The sequence below is a fragment of the Petaurus breviceps genome, unplaced genomic scaffold, assembly GCF_028583685.1.
Source record: "Petaurus breviceps papuanus isolate PSGF00001 unplaced genomic scaffold, PetGlider_PUasm1.0 90723, whole genome shotgun sequence".
NCBI classification, from domain to species: Eukaryota; Metazoa; Chordata; class Mammalia; order Diprotodontia; family Petauridae; genus Petaurus; species Petaurus breviceps.
In genome coordinates, this window is record NW_027187323.1 from 751,212 (window position 1) to 771,256 (window position 20,045).

At 51.1% G+C, this 20,045-nt stretch overlaps 1 protein-coding gene across 15 annotated transcripts in view; it reads right to left on the reverse strand.

Annotated features, from left to right (window-relative positions):
- Window positions 1-20,045, reverse strand: part of PHLDB1 (pleckstrin homology like domain family B member 1) — a 62,664-nt gene that overhangs the window by 26,839 nt on the left and 15,780 nt on the right. For 8 of the 15 annotated variants that reach the window (XM_069066645.1, XM_069066646.1, XM_069066650.1 and 5 more), the window contains exons 5-11: window positions 16,639-16,764; window positions 13,367-14,715; window positions 8,685-8,966; window positions 7,819-7,959; window positions 7,568-7,705; window positions 4,116-4,244; window positions 3,496-3,651 (exon numbers count right to left, since the gene is read on the reverse strand). In XM_069066645.1, the coding sequence (XP_068922746.1) occupies window positions 3,496-3,651; window positions 4,116-4,244; window positions 7,568-7,705; window positions 7,819-7,959; window positions 8,685-8,966; window positions 13,367-14,715; window positions 16,639-16,764 (2,321 nt within the window). The remainder of the gene's footprint in view (window positions 1-3,495; window positions 3,652-4,115; window positions 4,245-7,567; window positions 7,706-7,818; window positions 7,960-8,684; window positions 8,967-13,366; window positions 14,716-16,638; window positions 16,765-20,045) is intronic. The other 7 variants (XM_069066648.1, XM_069066653.1, XM_069066651.1 and 4 more) reach the window with 2 other exon arrangements.

Genomic DNA, 20,045 nt, shown 5'->3' on the forward strand with positions numbered 1-20,045 from the left:
TTGCATCCAAGGCCATCTCCAGTCATCCTGATCTGTATATTGCCACTGGACCCAGATGGCTCCAGAAGAGAAAAGTGAGGCTGGTGACCTCACTTAAATCCAATTCACTTGCACCTCACCTTCCTGATGCCATGGCCCTCTTCAAAAACAAAGGACAAATAACAATCCTCCAGGCTGTGATTCTATTCATCACCAACAGAATAATTGAATTTTAAAAGATATGTTTTTGATGCTACCATGTAGCACTGTACGGTAACACCTTGATGTCAGGAGATTCAAAACTGTAGTAACCAACTCAAACAGGGTGTGAGGGGAGGGGTCAGAGAAGTTAGGTTGGCTGTGGATTAGAGTCAGAGATGACTCATAGGCAAGAAATGGTATAAATGACATCATTGAGGACAAAACAAGGAGAGAAGACAGGATGTTGCACTAGGATCCACAAAATATTTTTAAAAGAGGGAGGAAGGCCTCCTACATGTTGGGTAGGCCCTTCATGGAAAGATGTGGACGTGTGTGGCCCAGGATGAGAAGCTGCTCACGAGTGATGACCTATACAGTCAGAAGGGGCATCTTTCCAATGGCATCATGGAGCCACTGAAAGATGATTAGAGACACAAAGCTTTCCAACTGGCTTGAGATCATGAAGTGGACAAATCACCTGGGCACAGATCACACACCTGAGCCTCTCTCAGGAGATCTAACCGAGCTTGTGGCTCTCCCCATAGGGCACAAGAAAAGCCTGGAGGACTGGCTGATGATAATGATGTGATAACATCTAATATCTGGAAAGGGCTCATATATATTATCTCACTCTATCTTCATAACAGCCCCCGTTGGTGTCGCTCTTGTTCTGTCATTTTTCATTCATGTCTAACTCTTTGTGACCCCATCTGGGGAGTTCTTGGCAGAGACACTGGAGTGGTGTGCCATTTCCTTCTCCAGCTCATTTCACAGATGAGGAAACTAAGGTAGACTGTGTTAAGTGACTTGCCCAGGGTCACACATCTGGTAAGTGTCTGAGGCCAGATTTGACCTCAGGAAGATGAGTCTTCCTGAATCCAGGCCTGTCTCTCTATCCACTGTGCCACCTAGATGCCCCAACAACCCTCTGAAGTAGGTACTATTATCATCCTCATTTTATAGATGAAAACTCTAAAGCTGAGAGAGGACAAAGGACTTGCCCAGGGTCACACAGCTAGTAAGTGGATGGGGCGGGATTTGAACTCAGGTATTCCTGACATTACATCTTTAGCTGCCTATCTGATTTTACCTACTGTCTACTTCCAACTTTACCTCCTTGAGCAATCACTGTGGATGGGAAGATGAACTGAAATCACAAGGTTCACAAGGGAGAAACTGGAGAAAATGGCACAGCTAGACAGCTCCCAGTCATCCCTGAACTTGCTGGCTGAGTTCCGAGACCCACCTCTTCTATGTCACTGTTCTCCTTTCCCATGATTCCCTCACACAGAGTGTCTTCTCCCTAGCAAACCTGCTCCCTCCCTCTTCTTTGTCTCAAAGTCATTCACTCCAGGGTGGCCACGTGGCACAGTGAATAGAGCACCGGCCCTGGAGTCAGGAGGACCTGAGTTCAAATCTGTCCTCAGACACTTAACGTTCAATAGCCTTGGACAAGTCACAACCCCAATTGCCCTCCAAAAAACAAAAACAAAAACATGACTTCAGTCATTCACTCAGCTCAGGTCATGCTTCTTTCTGCTGCCTCTCCACCAAGTCACAGTTCTCACCTCAGCCTGCATCTCTACTTGGAGGGGCAGCTAGTGGTGCAATGGAGCTTAGAGCCAGGAAGATCCAAGTTCAAATGTGACCTCAGAGATTTGATAACTGTATGACCTCAGCTGGACAAGTCACTTAACCCCTACTTGCCTCAGTTCCTCATCTGTAAAATGGGGATACACCAGAGAAGGAAATGGCAAACCACTTCAGTATCTTTGCCATGAAAACCCCAAGGATTTTGTCCATGGGGTCATGTAGAACACGGACATTTTTAACTTCCTTCCAAGGGCTATGTAAGAATTGAGACAGAATTTTTGATCCTCTTTTAAAATTAAGGACAAACCACCACCACCTCCTTCCCTCTATCCTCTGGTCTATTTTTCTCTATTACTTTATACCTTGGAAGTTTTTAGGTCTCTCAGCTTTTGTGTCTTGTCTCCCACTGGACTGAGAGGGGAAGATCAGACTTTTTCCCAGGCCTAGTCTCTCTCCTGAACTCCAGTCATACATCACCAACACTTCTTGGACATCCTGCACTGGATGCCCCAAAAGCACTTCAAAGTTAAAATGTCCCAAACAATTCATTTCCTCCCCAAACACTTCCTTTTCTAGATCTTCTAGAACTGTGAAAGGGCATCCCAGTCTTCCCAGTCACCCAGGCTCATCATCATCAGTTCCTCCCTCTCAGCCCTCATGTCTAATCTGATGCTGAAGCTCATCATTCCTACCCTCACAATATCTCAGCCACGGCCCCTTTGCTCTCCTTACACCATCAACCCCCAGCTCTGGCCTCATCCCCTCTCACCCGGCCTATGGCAACAGCCCCCTAACCAGTCCCCTCACCGTCAGTCCCTCTCCCCCCCAGGTCCAAACCAGCTTACCATCAGTGGCCAAGGTGACCCTTCTAAGTAGGAGGGCTGACCTCCTACTCAGTGAGCTCCAGGAGTTCTCCATTACCTCCAGAGTCAAATAAAACTTTTCTGTTTGGCATATGAAGCCCTTCACGAACTAGCCCCGTTTTTACCTAGGCATCATTCTCATGCCTCAGTCTCTTCTACACATTCTAGTCTACCTATATCCCCTCTCTCCATACATCTGTCTTGGCTGCCCACCATGCCTGGGACATTCTGCCCCTTCACTCCCACCTCTTGGTTTCTCTGACTTCTTCCAAGACTCAGTTTAAATCTCACCTTTTCAGGCCAGCTAGGTGGCACAGTGAATAGAGCACTGGCCCTGGAGTCAGGAGGACCTGAGCTCAAATCTAGCCTCAGACACTTAACACTTACTAGCCACGTGACCTTGGGCAGGTCACTTAATCCCAATTGCCCTGCCTTCCCCCTGCCAAAAAAGCAGCAAAAAAGAAAAAAAATCCCACCTTCTCCAGGAGGTCTCTCTAGGCCCTACAGCTCCTCATGTCTCCTTTCGGATGACCTGCCATCTACTTGATATGAGTGTATATAATAATGTACCTAGTCACTTACATGTTGTCTTCCTATTAGAATGTGAGCTCCTTTAGGTCAGAGACCATGTTTTTCCTTCCTTTGCATCCCTAGAATCTAGCACAGTGCCTGGTATACAGTAAGTGCTTAATAAGTGCTTGCTGACTGGCTCTCTGTCCCAGGCTGCCCACTCTCAACCCCCTTGCCCAGGGCAAGGCTCCCACGGAAAGCTCAGACAGGGCACAGGCTAACTTGATGGCTCCCTGAGAAGGCAGGGGCCTGGGGAAAGGGTTTCAAGTCAGGGAAGGGGGGGTCCCACCTTTCTCTTGGCAATGCTCCGATGCAGCTCTGCCCTGCTGTGGAGCAGTCCCTGGCTAGCCAGCTCCCGCTCCTCCTCCAAGCGGCTTTCCTTCTCCAGCTGCTGGAATTCCAGGTCTTCAAAGAGCTTCGTCTCTGTCTCCAAAGCCTCAGCTTCCTTTGATAACAATGGTTGGGACTCAGTCGTGGCCCACTGGGCCAGTCTGGGGCCTGGCGGCCAGACTATCAGGGAGGAGGCAAGTACAAGGGCCACAAAGAGGTATTCTACCTAGCAAGATGCTTCTGGGATGGGGAGGGAAGAAATACTCCACCCACCCTCCCCTTGGGCACAGCTCTACCCATATGCCCCTTTATCTGGTACCAAAAGGGCATCTTGGAGCCCAGGCCAAAGATGGCAGGAAACACAAAAAACATAACTGAATAAGGGGGAGGGGAGGAAGATGGAAGGGCCAACTCCATGCCCCTTCCTCTGCAGAGCCCTCGAAGGGAGGCTCGTCCAGTGTCCTGCCCGACGGCACAGTCCGCTCTGCTGCCTTCTCTGCTTGAGGGAGGGCCCCTGAGGGCAGCTCCAAGACCATGGCAGGGGAGTCAGGATAGGGGCTAGTGGTTTGTGAAACTGACCCTTCTCAGCTGCTCCTGTAACTGTTCCCGAACAGACTCGGGGCAGTTATTGAGCTGTGTCTTGAGCTCGTCATACAGCGCCTGGCGGGCCTCCAGCTCACTCCGTCCCACGGCCAGCTCCACCCTCTCCTGGAGGGAGGTGGGGGGGGGGAAGGGGTATACAACACAAAAAGGGGAAAAACAGAACACACACTTCTAACTCCATGCCATGCGGCTGGGGATGGGAAAAGGAAGGGGGCTGATGTGGGGAGGGAAGTGGAGAACGAGAGGAAGAGGATGAGAGGGAGGAAAAAAGAAGGGAGATGGGATGAGGCAGAAAGAGGAAGATAAAAGGAGGGGATAAAGGATGGAAAGAGGAGAGAGGAAGGAGGAGGAGAAAGAAATAAAAGAAAATAAAGAAGAAAAATTCAGGAGAAAGAAGAAGGGAAGGAGACAACGGGAGTCCAAGTGGGGACTAGGGTAGAGAAAAAAGATGATGAGAAGGGAAAAGGTGGGGAATTATGGATCAGGGCAGAAAAAGGAATGTGGAGGAGTAAGAGAGAGGAATAATAGCGGAGGAGAAGGGACTTAGGCTTTGGTCTCAGGAGGTGCCCAGAATCGGAAAATTTTGTGGGTCCTAGACTGATGCCAACAGGTTGGTTTTCCTGCCAACCTAGCTATGGCCATGGTTTGTTCCATATTACAAATGAGGAGATTTGGGCTCCCCCCACCCCCTACCTTCCCACCCACCAGCACCCAGAGACCAGAGTCTAACCTGGGAAAGGGTCTTAAATTAGTGGATGTATGTATGGAGGGGGAGGGGAAGCTGAGGATATTAATGCAGCAGCTGACACAGAGGAGGGGACCCCAGCACCCTCTCCTCTATCCACCCTCCCACCCCCACCCCTCACTCAGACTTTTTTTCCCTCCCACCCAGGATGCAGAGAGATGCTGGCATCTGAGGTCTGAACCATGGGCTGGGCTGAGGACTGCAATTAGTGTGGCCGTTGCCATGGTAATCAGAGCCCCAGGAATGGGTAAGGGGAGGAGGGTAGATGGCTCAGTCTGGGGAGAGATGACACCTTTAGGGGTGGGGGTGGGAAAAGATGGGAGGAGTTGGTGAGTCACCCCATGGGAAAGGATGGGCAGAGGAGAAACCGTTATTATTGACTCCCAAGCCAAGGAGCCTGGGCTGGAAGAAGAGAGTTCATTAAGGCTAATCAGCCAGTCCCTTCATGGCTGGGAAGACCCTCTGAATAATCCCAGGTAGAAGGCAGATCAGGTGGAGACCGAACAGAACCTTCCTAAGAGGTTGGACAATAAATCCTAAGTACCGGCTTTAACTCTGAAACACCAAATAAACCAAAGCCGGGAGTACAGGCTCAGGCTGCCAAGGAGATTTGGGGCACACAGCTCCTCCTCCTCCCTGGAGACACTGCCCTCCCCTGCCTGCAAGCTCTTGGGGCACACTTGTCTTCATTTGGGGGCTGTCTTTTAATGTTCTCTGTGGTTCTACTGGGGCACTAGCTCTTCCCCAGCTCCCTCCTCGGGGGCTTACTCTTTGCCCCAGTAGCTGAAGTGCCCAGTTCTGGGCATGGCACCAAAAAGAGGGTCCAGTGCTGGGATTCCTAATTTGGGGTCCGTGAACTTGGCTTTTAATATTTTGGTAACTAAGTCTCAATATGATTGTTTTCCTCTGTAAGCCTATGTGTTTCATTTTATGCATTTAAAACCATGGTCCTTAGAAGGCTTTGCCAAAGGGATCCATGACCAAAAAGGATCAGAACTTCTGGATTAGGGAGAGACAGCTATCAGGCTGGCAGAGGACTCTCTGCTCCTTTGGCAGGGGCCCTGACATGGCTATGTCGTTCCTGCCAGGCTCTTCTTGCACCAGACAGAGTCAAGCAGTCTGGGGTGGGACTGATTGTCTCTCCTTCCTCCAGAACAATTCTCACTGCTTGACTGTCACTGATGCTAGATTTCCCTGCTCTCCGGATCCCCGGTGGGTCCCCAGTTTGTTCTGCATCTCAAATGCACGCATTGCATAATGCTACGTACCCCAGTTATCTCTGTTTGTTCCTTATTTCCCATTAACCCCCACTAGACTGTAAACTCCATGAGGGCACAGATGGGGAATTATTTCCCCCACATACATAGTAACTAGCACAGAATAAGCCCTTAGGTACCTCGGAGTTCCTGATGGTGATTACGCTAAGATGTGGTTTATGTCAAGGCCCTTCTACAGGCACATCCTCCAACACTGTGACTCCTCTATGCCCCACAGAAGAGCATCTGAGTTGTATTTTCCACCCCTAGTTCCCTTCCCCCGTCCTTTTTTGATCAGGGGCTTCGGGGTCCCACACCAAGAAGAGAAGGAAACAGCATTAGAGGGAAGAGGTCAGGGGCACACAGGTGCCCGTGAAGTTAGTGCAGAAGTGGGCAAAGCCAGAGAGCTGCCCTAGGGGCAGTGGGCACAACTCCTACCTAGGGCAGCACTGGCAGTTAGGATGGCATGCGGGGGCCTATGGAGGACCCACGACAATTATTAGAGAGGGTGTTAGTGCAGGCCTGGCTGGCAAGCATGGGATTAATCTGGCACAGACTTTGGGAGTGTGGTTTGGGGACCCAGAGCCCAATGCTCCAAAAACAAAAAAGAAAAATCAAAGAAAAAAATAGTTCCTCAAAAAAGGAGAGGAAGAGTAAAAAGACTTGAAAAAATTCCAGGAGGGGGAAAGATCCTCATAAAAATAATGTCAGATCCAGAAGCAAATGCTCCCCTCTTCACTTCAGACCCCTTGGCACGATGTTGGGCTCTTCAGGCTCAGCTGGCATGGCACTTGTGAGACGGAGTGGCCCTGCAGGCTGGCACAAGATCTGAAAGGTTCAGGGGCAGAAAGCTGGGACGATCTGGGATGGGGAAACTGCATACTCCAGAGGATAGGCACTAGGGGGGGGGGGGGGGGGCACAAAAGACAGGGTCCAAGAAGGCAACATGGGCTGGGTCCATATCACTGGGGCCTGGGCATTAATAGGGCTTTGCCCGCTTACAGCACCAGGCACTAGGGCTGGGCCATACAGAATCTCAGCAAACCCGGGGGGGGGAGGGGGGGGGCGTCATTGAAAACCAAATTACTCCTCTGTTCCAAGGGTGTTTCCTCTACCAAAAGGGGGTTTCTAGACTTTTGCAAAGGATAAGCCCAGGTACCTATTAAGTGCCCAGGGGAAGCCAGCATTGGCAAAGTCCCTGACACCCAGAGGCAGCAGAGAGAGACCTAGAGAGAGGAGAGGCCCAGATACCAGCCCAGCACCCTGCCCAAGCTGGCATCCTCCACAAGGGACAGGGCTCCACGACCTAGAAGGGTGGCACAGAGAAGCCCCATCTCCAGGGGAGAGGGTGAGACTGACACCAAGTTTCCATTTCTCACAGGCAGCGAGGGCCTCAGACACAGCTGAGGTGCCCACTTTGGGGTTACCTTGTCCCTCTCCTTCTGCATGCCCGTCTCCAGCACCAGCAGCTTCTCCTGCACCTGGTCCACGGCTTTCTGCTCCTTCTGCAGCAGCGCCCGCTCCGCCTCCCGCTCCCCCTGAAGCAGCGCCCGCTCCATCTCAGCCTGTGGGCACAGCCCAGGGTGTGTCATCGCAGCCCCAGTCCTGGGGCTCCTCTCAAGGGCCACCAGTCTATTCCATTGGACGGGGGCACTGAGGATCCCAGTGGCTCACTCACCTCTCTTGCAGATTCCTGCAGCTGGTGCTCTAGTTCCTTCACTCTGCCCTTGAGCTGTTCCACATGCCCCAGTGCCTTTGCCCGCTCTTCCTCCAGGGCCAACACCTCACTCTGGAGCTTGGAGCCTGGAGCATCTTCATGCTGCACAACAGAGGAGCCATAAGACTTAGAGGGACTGGGTCAAACCTTGGGCCTCCTTGGGAGTGTCAGACTGGAAGATGGTGGGGAAAAAACCAGCCATCTGTCTGCACCACCCTCCCCCTATTTCCCTGCCCAAGGGACCCCATAGAAAAAGCTGACTCACTCAAAGTGAGTAATGATTTATAGTAGGAATGCCAAGCCTAGGTGGGGCCTCAAGGCCAAAGTTGGGGGGTCATAAAAAGTTTATAGTCTATGAAACCTAGAAAACTATCCCCTATGCCACTTCTCCTCCCTCCTTCCTCTCACCTCTCATCCTTTACCTTCCCCCTCATCTCCCTTCTCTTCCTCCCAATATCCACCCCCTAACCTCAGCCTCCTTTTTCCTTATAATGAATCATTCGCAATCCCACTTCTCAACCCTATCATACTACCTCATATACCCCTCCCTACTTTGTAGAACCTAATTTCCCATCTCCAGGCCCTTCCTCTTCTTGTCCCCAACCCTGGTAACCACCCCCCATTCCAATCTCCATTCCCCAAATCTCCTCCCTTCCTGGACTCCTTCCCACCACCTCCCATGCTGTTTCTCATCTGGACTCTCCTTCCTCTCACCCCCAGAATCTCCCCATTACCCTCAGGCCTCATCTCAAACCTGTCCTTTTCACCAACCCCTCTTCCCCAAGACCCTCTCTGCCCTCCACTGCCTCTGTGTCCAGACCCCTCACCTCTTGCTGGGTGCTCTCAGTACTGCTGCACTCCTCCTTCAGATTCTCCTCATCAGAGCGCTCCACGCTCTCCCAGAGCCTCTGGGTGGCCCCACTGGGATCCTCAGTGCCCCGTCCAGAGGTCCCAGCTGCCCCAGGCAGGCTCCTGGAAGGCCTTCTTCCTGCTAGGGCCAAGGCCATGGCAGCTTCGCCAATGCTGGGCAGCTCCCCTACCTCAGAGCCCCCATCGGCCCGGCTGTACTCAGCACACAAGTTCAGGATGGTCTCTAGACGCTGGCGTTCCTAGGGGAGAGAGAAAGAAAGACTAAAGGCATGGCGCACTCCATCTCCAAACCTGACTGTGACTCCTACCTCCAAAACAATGAGAAAGCTTGGGTCAAAGAATCTGGAAATGGGTGAAACCTCAGATGCCATCTGGTCCTTCTCTCCTCTGATGCCTACTGCCTGTGTGACCTTCTCAAGCCACTGAGACTCTCTGAGCCTCAGTTTCCTCATCTGTAAATGAGGGGGCTGAGCTAGCTGGCCTGTGAGGTCTCTTCCAGCTCTTTGTGAATGGAGAACTCCTAGGACCCTCTTCAAACCTAGATCCACACTCCAGGCAGGGTGGGGTGGGGGGATTTTAGTAGACAGGGAAGGTCCAGAGGACAGGGATACAGCTAAATCCTCCCAGTGTTCCCAACTCTATCCACTATGACTGCCCCGCTACCACTGTCATGCCAATGGGGAAGACTAACACCCAATTCCATGAAGGAGCAGGGGACGGTTAACTCTTCTGGCACTGCCTATGCCATGGTCTAAATCTGGTCAGTGTCTTAGGGCCCTCAGTCCTTCCCTTATCAGGTCTAACCTCCAAGAATCCCTGGGAGAATGGGAAAGAGAAGAGAAACCAAGGACTGAACCCTGAAATAGTCTGAGTAGCTAAAGGTACCTCCTTATGCCTGCCCACATGGGCAGCCATCCTTCCCCACCCTTACCCTGATTTTCTTTCACTTTTCATTCTGCACCCCAATGGGACACTTGCAAAGAAAACACATAGGCCCTCGGACATGCAGACAGTCAGTCACATGTGTAAAATACAGAGACACACAGACAGGCACATGTGCATAGACCAAAAGATATACAGAACACACAAGGGCAGGGATACAGCTTTATCTTCTTCCTACCTTAGACCCAAATCAACATGAGCCCTGGGCACCATGCCAATGGGCAGGGCTAATTCCCAATCCCACTGAAGGACAGCTTTCTTGAAACTGCTCCCAGGCCTAGGTCTTGTAGGTCCCAATCTGATCACTGTTTTGTGGCCTGACCCTCAATCCATGGCTCCTTAGCCCCATTCCAGTCACCAGGGTATAGGCACCATCTCCCCTCAGCAACCTGATGAGAGCCACTGGCCCTAAGATGCCCATGTACACCATGGCATCCTCCCAAGCAAGGGACCGGGCCCCACCCCAAAAGAACCCCTGGCCCTGCCAAAGTGCAAACCTCCTTTAAAACCCCCAAAGCTCCTTTCCCCCTTCATCTCCCACCAGTTCAGACAAATATCTCACCTGACCTCTCTCCTGTTCTTTGCCCAGTTCCATAGCCAAAAAGACCCGGAACTCTCCTGCCACCCCAGGAGGCTAGGCTCTCTTTCCTCCTCCCCCTGCCTCAGGACACAGATAAGCAGCTGCTCCAGAGATGGGAGGGGCAGGCAGTTTCCAAGCCTTAAAGTGGCAGGTTGGGGCAGGTCAGGGCCTTTGAGATGTGGGAAGCAGGGGAAAAGAGAACTGGACCCACTACTCAGTTCCATAACGCACAGGGACTGTTCTTCTCCTAGGACAGGAATATCCCAGGATCTAGTCTAGGCTAGCAAGAAAAGCTTAGGAGAGCCCCTCCTTGGGAGTGGGGAATTCTTTCCAGATCTGAGCAAAAATAGTGAGGGTGGGAAGGATGATAAAGAGAATCTGCTCTTCCTCCTTCACGTTCTCTCGGCTTCCCCCCCCCCGCCCCCCGCCCGCCTTCCCTGAGTTATCCTGGGAATCCCAGGCCCCCACCCAGCTCAGATGCCAGCTCAGAGACAGCTGCCCAGAGGCTTTCCCATCCCCCAGACCCCTCCACACAGGAAGAGAGAGACATACAGACCTGCCCTAGGGGCCTGGCCAAGAATACCCTCTTCTCTCTAAGCAGATTCCCTTCTCTGACCATCTGGCCCCCACTTGGCCAGGTGAGCACCACAGCTTGGAAGAGGGCAGAGAAATATCTGATCCCAGCCTGGTCCTGAGCAATGGGCTGGATTGCGGGATGAGAGGCTAGCTGGGGCCAGAGAGAGGAGCCTGTCACAGCTTCACAAATCCCTCCGGTCCAGAGTCAGCCCTTAGTCTATTCTGTTATCACCTTGGTAGAGTGTTCTCTGCCTAGACAAATGCCTAATCATCTAAGCCCCCCCCCCTTTTTTTTGCCTTTTGGAGGGCAATTGGGGTTAAGTAACTTGCCCAAGGTTACACGGCTAGTATTTTTGTGTGGGTGTTAAGTGTCTGAGGCCGGAACCAAACTCAGGTCCTCCTCCAGGGTCAACGATCCACTCACTGCGCCACCTAGCCACCCCAAAGAATTTTTTTGTTTTGTTTTTGGAGGGGCAGTTGAGGTTAAGTGACTTGCCCAAGGTCACATGGCTAGTAAGTGTTAAGTGTCTGAGGTCGGATTTGAACTCAGGTCCTCCTGACTCCAGGGCTGGTGCTCTATTCACTGTGCCACCTAGCTGCCCCAAGCCCCCTTCTTTTTGCTGTGGAAGGAGAAGGAAACGCTAAGGGAAGAGAAGAAAGGAGAGATGCCTGGGCTCTTAAAAGTTCTCCCTTACTACACTCTTCAATGATGATGTTATTAATAGTAATATCATATTTCAATAGTGCTTTAAGGTTTAAAGCACTTTTCTCATGACAACCCTCATGGTGGGTAGTACATTTTATTATTACACCTGAACCCCCTTTTACAAATAAGAAAATGGAGGCTTTAAAAGCTTAAATATCTTGCTTGTGGCCACATGGCTAGTAATATTCATAAATCATAAAGTTCTTTTTAAATGTGAGTTCAAGATAACTTTTTGACCCTGGGTAAGTCACCTAACCCAGAGGTGTCAAACATGCAACCACCAGACAACATTCCTGAGCAGGTCCAGACCGAAATAAAGTATAATTGGAATATATTTAACAAAATTAATAAAAATATATAACATAGATGATATTACATTTTAAAACTAAATCAATAGGGAGCCCACAGGGACCCTTATTGCAAATGAGTGGTCCTCATTTCCACTTGAGTTTGACACCACTGATCCAATCTTTTTAGTTTCTACATTTGTAACTGTAGATAAAAATGGAACCTACCTCACAGGGCTATTAAAAGGTTCAAATGAAATAATGTATACGAAGTGCTTTGCAAACCTTAAAGTACTATTTCAATTTATTTATCTAAATGTCAGGTATTATTAGTAGTAGTTATCATCATTGTCATATCAAATGTCAAAGGAAAGATAGGAACTCAGGTCTCCTGACTACTAGGTTTCCAGAGATCCTCACCAGTCCTGTCAGAATGGCATTCATGCTGGCATAATTAAAAGGAAAACACAAGAAGGCAGTAGGGTTTAAATGGAGGAAAAACTGAACCAGAAGTCAGGAGAAATGGGTTCTAATCTTGTGTCTGCCACAAACTAGCTGTGTGACTTTGGATAAGTCATTTCCCTTCTCTGGACCTTAGATGCTCATCTGTAATGGCATCTACATTGTTTTAAGGTCTTTTTTATTTCTTTACCAGCTGTACATCCCAAGGAAGCCACAAATAAGAAAAATGTCCCCGTATATTCCAAAATATTTGTAGCAGCACTTTTTGTGATAGCTAGGAATTAGAAACAAAATAAATGTCCATCGATTGGGAAATGGCTAAACAAACTGTGGTATATGAATCTAATGGAATACAACTGTGCTGTAAGGAATTATATGTGCTATGAATACAGAGTGGCACAGAAAGATTTATATGAACTGATACAGAGCGAGGTAAGCAGAGCCTGGAAACCAATATATACACCTACAACAACATGAAGGGAAAGGACAACCTCACACCAAAAAATCAAAAGTGAATTAACAGAATTATAAAGACCAAGTATGAATCTCAAATGAAGAGATATGAGAATACCCTGAACCCATCTCTTCTGACTCTGTCTTTGATACCCAGGTCTAAATCTTAATACCCCCAATCTTTTCCCTCTCAGGTTTCTAGGTGTTATTTGTTGCATATGTTTTTGAAATTTTTCAATCTACCAGTTGTGCTGATTTTTTTTTCCTCTTTAAAAGAAATTCTGGGGGCAGCTAGGTGGCACAGTGAATAGACCACTGGCCCTGAAGTCAGGAGGACCTGAGTTCAAATCCGACCTCAGACACTTGACACACTTACTAGCTGTGTGACCTTGGGCAAGTCACTTAACCCCAACTGCCTTACCTTCCTCCCTCAAAAAAAAAATACTAAATGTTATATGGAATGGCTCTCTGAGAGGGGAAGGAGGGAATGATAATGGGGATAACTATAATGATGTAAGAAACAAAAGACAATGTTAAGATCTCTTCCCTTTCAAACTTTCAGTGGGTCTCGGGTTCTGTACCAGGGAACCCAGGCCCCTGGGAAAGGCCCGCATAGCGCCCAAGCTCACTCACCAGCCGCTCCATCTCCTGCTCCCGGAGCCGCTCCTGTCTCTGGCGCCGGTGGTACTCCAGCAGGTCGTCTTCATTGTCGCTGATTTCAGTGATGCTATTCTTTCTCTCTCGGGGGGCTGGCACCCGGAGCTCCCCACTTGAGAGCTTCCGCTGGGCCCGAGGACTCTGTCGGGGTGAGGCTCCCGCTAATGAGCCAAGGCTGTAGGCTGGGCTCAAGCCGCCACCAAAGCTGCCCTTTCGAGGCACCGACGGTTCTCCAAGGGTGGGCGAGGGGCTCCTCGTCCGACGGCCCCTCCCACCCAGGGTGAGGGTAAAGTCTTCAGAGGAGGCTGCGTGTGCTGCCCAGCGGCGGGTCCTGGGACTCTCAGCCATTTCCCTAGTCAGCTTAGTGTCTGGAGTGGCCCGGGCAGGCATAGGAGACAGTGGGGAGGCCCGCCGAGACAGGGATGGGCTCAGGGGTGGGAGCTCCCGCATGCTCTCTGGACCTCCCCGTCGGCCCAGGCGAGGACTCTCTGGTGGCTGCAGGGATCGGGTCCCCATCCCATCTGAAAAGGTTCTGCCCACCAGCTGGCGCGAAGGACTGGCTGCCATTGCTCGCTCAGTGCCTGGCAGCTCCCGGAAAGGGCTAGGTGGCCGCTCCTGTAGGGTGCTGGCCTTGCTCCGGGGGGCAGGGATGGGTGGCTGGAACTTAGGACTGCCAGGAATGCTGGTGGACTGGCTTCGCACACTGCCATCAGGGTATTCACTCAGGCTGATGGCCACAACGGGCAGTGACACCCCTAGCCGTGGGTTCTCCGTGGCTTTGCGGGCCTCTGCCAGAACAGTAGCAGCAGGACTATCAGTCAGCAGACCTCGCCGCCCTGGGCTTGAAGGCCCTTCATGGATCCCTTTCCTGCCAAGCCGGGGGCTCTCTGATGGGCGGGCACCACCGGGTCGGATCTGCGGGGGTTGTAAGGCCAGATGGTAGCTTGAGGAGCGGGCAGGGACCAGGGGGGGAATGGCTGGGCTTGGTTCCTGCCCTCCAGGTGAGTGGCTGGCACAGCTGCCACTACTGGCCGGTGAGGAGAGAGGAGAAAAGGGGGGAGAGGTGTTCTCATAGCTGGAGCCCACAGACATGGCCCCTGGGCTAATAGGTGGTGAGAGTGTGTAGCGCCCACCATTGGAGAGCGGGGAGCTTGCAGGGACCTTCTTGCCAGGTGTCCCCGGCTCCTCCAGCACCAAGGAGTTCATGATGTCCTGTAGGTCCTTCTCAATGGAGCTCACCAGGGAGCTGTGACTGGAGCAAGCAGCATGACCCCGGCTGGGGGGCTGAGGGGGGTGGTTCCCATTCACCAGGCTCTCTGACTCAGCTGGGACAGAGCACACCGAGGGCATGGTGAGTCAGGTCTGAATCTCTTACTGGGTCCAGTTCCCGGTCCCTACCATCTAATTCACTTTCCCCTTCCTCTCCCATTACATACAGGAGACCCAGGTTCTAGCTATCTGTGTGACTTTGGGCAAATGACAACTTCCCTGAGCCTCAGTTTTCTCAGTTTCTCACTTGTAAAGTGAGAATGGTGAACTAAATTATACCTAAGGTTCCTTCCAGCTCTATTGTAATTTCTAGAGAACTGCAGGGAGTTGTGGAAAATGAAATGCTGAGCATCCCTGGGTCCCAAAGTGAGTACCTCACTAAACACTTCCCAGTGCCTTGGTTTCCCCAACCTCACTTACCCTCCCTGCAAGAAGGGTAGGTTCTGACCCTGCGCTATGAAGATGAACGGAGTCGGCAAGGAAACTAGGCCAGGTACCCAAAAGGGGCATTACCTGGCAGGGCCTAGGCTAAGAAATGTGGAATATTCCCCCCATCCAATTCAAGGGGCCCCAAGAGGGAAACAAAAAAATCACCTGCCTCCCTCCTCCCACAAAGGAGGAAGGGGAGACTGGACGTGGCACCATCTGCAACCAATCAGGAGCACTTAGAGGCCAGAGGGGCGGGACCTAGTGCTAATGGCAAGTTCCTGGAAGCTAAAGCAGACATCTAGGTACAGCTCTGTGGCTCCAATTATCCCCATTAAGCTGCTAGCCACAGGAGCTCTCCTGTCTTGACTGCCCCTCCTCTCCTCCCACTGCCACCCTGGCAGCTCTAGAACCACTACTTGCCTCAATCAGATAGGCCTGCAGCAAGGCTGAAGGGCAGGAGAATGAAGGAAGAAGAGGAATGAGGAGGGGAACTGGGCAAGATGCAGCCTAGGAACCCAGTCGTATAAATCCCCAGGGAAGTAGAAAAAGTTGTTCTAATAAGGGTCAGAAAGGGAAGGAAGCCATTCCTATCACAAGTTTGGGAACCACCATCAGAGAACCCAAAGGTGGGGTTAAGAAGCCTAGGGCAGAACAGCAGGCAAAGGGCAGTGGGCATTTTCCTTGGCACAGGTGGCACTGGCCTGAGCCACCCAGATTATTCTCTTGTATCCACCTTCCCTCACATCTCCTGCCCACATCTCCTGCCTAGGCTTAACCTTAGTGGCTATGGAAGCTATGCCATCTTATTCTTGGCTCCAACATTCAGTTTTCTCTTAAAGGTAATAACCACGGGAGGGTTGTGTGTGTCAAGTTAAAAAGAAAGCCAAGGGTATCTCTCCCCACCCCATGTTAGCTGGATGGGGGTAGGCAGGCAGACCCAGGCCCCAGAGGCAATTCATATCCTCTCCTACAAAAATCAGTAATTCACATCCTAGCCTCAGCTGCTGGACTGAGTCACAGACTGGCAGAGCGCACTCTGGGGTGGGGCACAAGGCAGAGAACTTCAGTGCTTGCCAGCAGGCAGGAACCAATCTAGCCAGTTTATGGGCATTTGACTGGCATAATCCTTGATCTTCTGCCTCCCCTCAGGCTACCAGAAAGAGTAAAGGAGAGGCTTCAACAGCGGCATAACTAGAGGCTTCAGACCTTAGACCATGCCTGGCACCACACTGTGGGCAGTAAAGCTAGCAAAGTCCTTTTTTCTCCTAGGCACATGATCCCCAGGAAAACCTGATACCAACCAATTGGCACTGCCCTGGATCTTTCCCAGAGCCTCTGCTGCCTGGTATCCCCTCTGCTTGCTGGGCAGGCTCTCAATAGATGACAGGAGCCAAACCCACTGTATTGTCCTGTGCTGACACTCTGAGTGTGCTCAGCGTGGGAGGGGGCAGCTCTCCTGGGGCCCAGTGTTGGACACTAGGAGTCAGTCTGACCAGCTCATTGCCAGAGTAGGCAGACTTCACAGTTCCACCTTACTCTGTGGTACCTACCTAGGGCGGGGGTATAAGGTGCTCCAAGTCCCCTACCTCCAGACGGGATCATGCTTTTCATCCACTTGGCTTCTGCTGGGTGGTTAAATCGGAGGAAAGTGGATTGACCCAGGCATAGCATGCAGCCTATAGCGGAGGAGAAAGCCAGAGGTCAGAACTAGGGATTTTTTTGACACCCCCCCCAACATGAACCTCCAGGCCAAGAGTCAGTCCTGGGAGCCCAGAACACACACAGGGGTTCACACATTTGCTGCCCTTTCCTGACTTGCCCAGGGTCACACAGTTAGTAAGTGTCTGAGGCCAGATTTGAACTCATGAAGATGAGTCTTCCTGACTCCAGGCCTGGTTCTCTATCCACTGTGCCATCTGGCTGCTGCTCACTTATTTATATGCTCTCAGCTATAACAAGCTCATGAGCAAAGCTTCACATGTGCCCATACAGGTAAATGAGTCTTCCCCTCCTCCACAAACACATATCCATGCCTGGCATGTTGTATGGTGCATGAAAAGAGCATTAGACTAAGGTAGAAGACTCGAGTTGTAGGCCCAGCTGTACTGTTTAAAAAAATATGTGGCCTTGAACAAATCATTCAAGCTCTATAAACCTGTTTCTTCATCTGTAAAGTTGGGAAATTAGTCCAGTATATATCACACAGTAGATCACGTAAGATAAGCTTTGTAGACCTAAAGCGCCAGACCAGGGACTCTTCACCTTTTTGTGAATGAATGGACCCCTTTGGGAGTCTTGTGAAGCCTAGGGCCCTCTTCTCCGAAGCATATTGTTAAACGCATAAAATAAAATGGGATTACAAAAGAATACAATTATATTGAAATCAAAATATTAAATATTATCAACATATTAAAAAGACAAGTTCACAGACCCCAAATTAAAAACCACTTGAGACTAATTCACTGCCACAGGGATGTGTGCCCATATAAGCATGCCTATGTGTGCTCACATGCCTCCTTCTGGATGGCTCAGTTTGAAAGTAGACCATTTACAGATGGGGGGGGTGGAGAGGGATGGAAGGGGGAAGGGAACACCTGCAGAGTCAGAAGACCCTCCTGCTATAAGCTGTGGGCTCTGTTTCTAATTCTGCCCTTGACTGTGGCCTTGAGTATGGCCCAGGGTGTGCTGCTACCCTTCAATGAGACTTAGTTTCTTTCTAAACTAGAGAGAATCCTTACACCCAAGTTGATGTGACCTTTCACCTCAAAGGTCCTCAGCTGCAAAACAATGACCTTAAGGTCTCTTCCAGCCCTAACATTCTAAGCTTTGGTCCAGAAGATGCTTTGTCAGGAGGAGGGTAGCAAGGGCAAGAATTCACAGAGGAACCTCAGAACTGGAGCCACCCAAGTCAAGACCACTGGACCCTGCCCTCACTAAGCCAGTCCCCAGCCTCAGAGCCTAACACATTCCTAGGCAGAAGCACAAGCCTGGTCCTGCCCACACAGTCAAGGGAGTCAGAGCAGGAGCCAGGGAATGTAGCCGGGGGCACCAAGGAGTGTGTAAGAAGCAGGTGTGCCTGCAGGCACTCCAGGCACGAGTTAGCAAATCTTTTTCCACCTCCATCATTACCACTGTGCCAGCTGTCCTATGGGCTCCCATTCACATAAGTTCCTGAGGGAGGTACCCTATTGGGAAGAGGCAGAGAGGACAGGTGGTTCAGGGGATACCCTCAGTAGTCTGTGTAGATGCCACTACCCACTCTTTCCTCTGCCCACATACTCCCTCCATCCCCCACCAGCCTCTAGTCTGCCTAACCTGGTAACACCTGGCACCCCAAAGCTCTATGCCAACATGCAGTTGAGGCTGGCAAGGAAGACTGCATTCTTGGACGCTGAGACAGTTTTGCTCAGGCAGGCAGCAAGGGTAGGGGGCATCTCAGGCCACGTGTCTGCCCTGGCAATTCCCTCTGCCCTGCAGGGAAGGGAGCTGGTAGCTGCTAATGTGTCTAGATGCCAACGCCATGGGCAAAGCTGTAGAAGGAGTTTTTAGTTTTATGCTAAGATCCTAGGGTGGTCAATGATCAGTGCCACTGACAATGCTACCACCTGCCTTAGATACAAAAGAGCTTTCCTATCCTGCTCCCTAGGGTAGAGAATATCATAGTGGCAACCTATCATGCCCCCAAGGTCTCCTGGTCTCCCAAGTCATGCTGGAATCAAGAATCCTAAAGGATGACAGTCAGCCCGGGGCTATCTGCAGCCATGCCACTGGTCACATGGAGCCAGCACTAGAATAATCGCAACTTTACTAATCAGTACTAATAACAAGCCGGGCTATTTTGAGTTACCGTACAGTCCTTGCCCCACCCCCTGCCCCCACACACATACTTTACAGCTATTTAACAAGTAAACTAATGAGCAGCTCTTAGTAACTGGCCCAAGCCCCAAATGGACTGTCTAACCCTAAGAAAGGAGGTAAAAAGGGTGCTTAGAAAACAGTACAGTGCCTCGGCGGAAGTTACCGGGTTAGAAAGGGTAGATATTGATGACTCCTTAGCCTCCCCCAGCCCACCCAAGGAGTATGCAGACAGGGTGGGACCCCATGATTGGACCCCACCCACTCTATCCCTCCCTCTTCCCTCCAGTAGAGGGGGTGTGACCACATTTCCTCCTGGGCTATAAATAGGGGATGCCAGGCAGTGGGGTGAGGGCTGTATTAATAGAGTGGGAAGGAGGCTAGAAGGACAGACACTGTAGGGCTCTGGACCAAATTAACTTTCTATTTGCACTTGGTCAAAGAGAAGATCTGGAGCCCCAGTGGCTGCCTCTGCTCTGCCCCCAACTTGTCCCAGGGCTCATCTGAGCTTTGACTCTTTCTCTATTCTCTGCTCCTAATCCATTTCTATTTTCCCCAGGACTGTCTTCCCTTCCCAACCAGGGAATCCAGGAACATTATTTCACCCACTCACCAGAGGCAGAATCATGGACCCCAACATGCTAAGGAGTCCAGCCATGCCTCGGCTGGGTGCCAAAGTAGAGGGGGCTGTACATTTGGAATAGGAGATGAGGTACCAGAGGTGAGGGGAGTGAGTCTGCCTTGGAAAGGCACACAATACATATGGTCACTGCTCTCACTCTGCCAGAGAGACAGGCAGACAGGATCATCCAAAGAGAGGTTGGAGCAGAGAACAGGAGATTGGAGGGGGCTTTATAGTCCCTTCCTAACACCTCCTACCCAGAGACCCTTTCCCTATTCTTCACCCCCCACCCCCACTCCCGTCCAGAACGGGACAAGGAGTTCGGTAAAGGTGTCCTAGCCTCTCATTCCCAGTCCAACACACCGGTGAGGTTCGCCCTCTGTCCCTCAGGGATTGAGAATGACCGGGGTTTGGTACCCGACCCAACAATGACGGAGGAGCCAGAGACCCACAGACACAGTCTGCGTGCCCACAGACCCA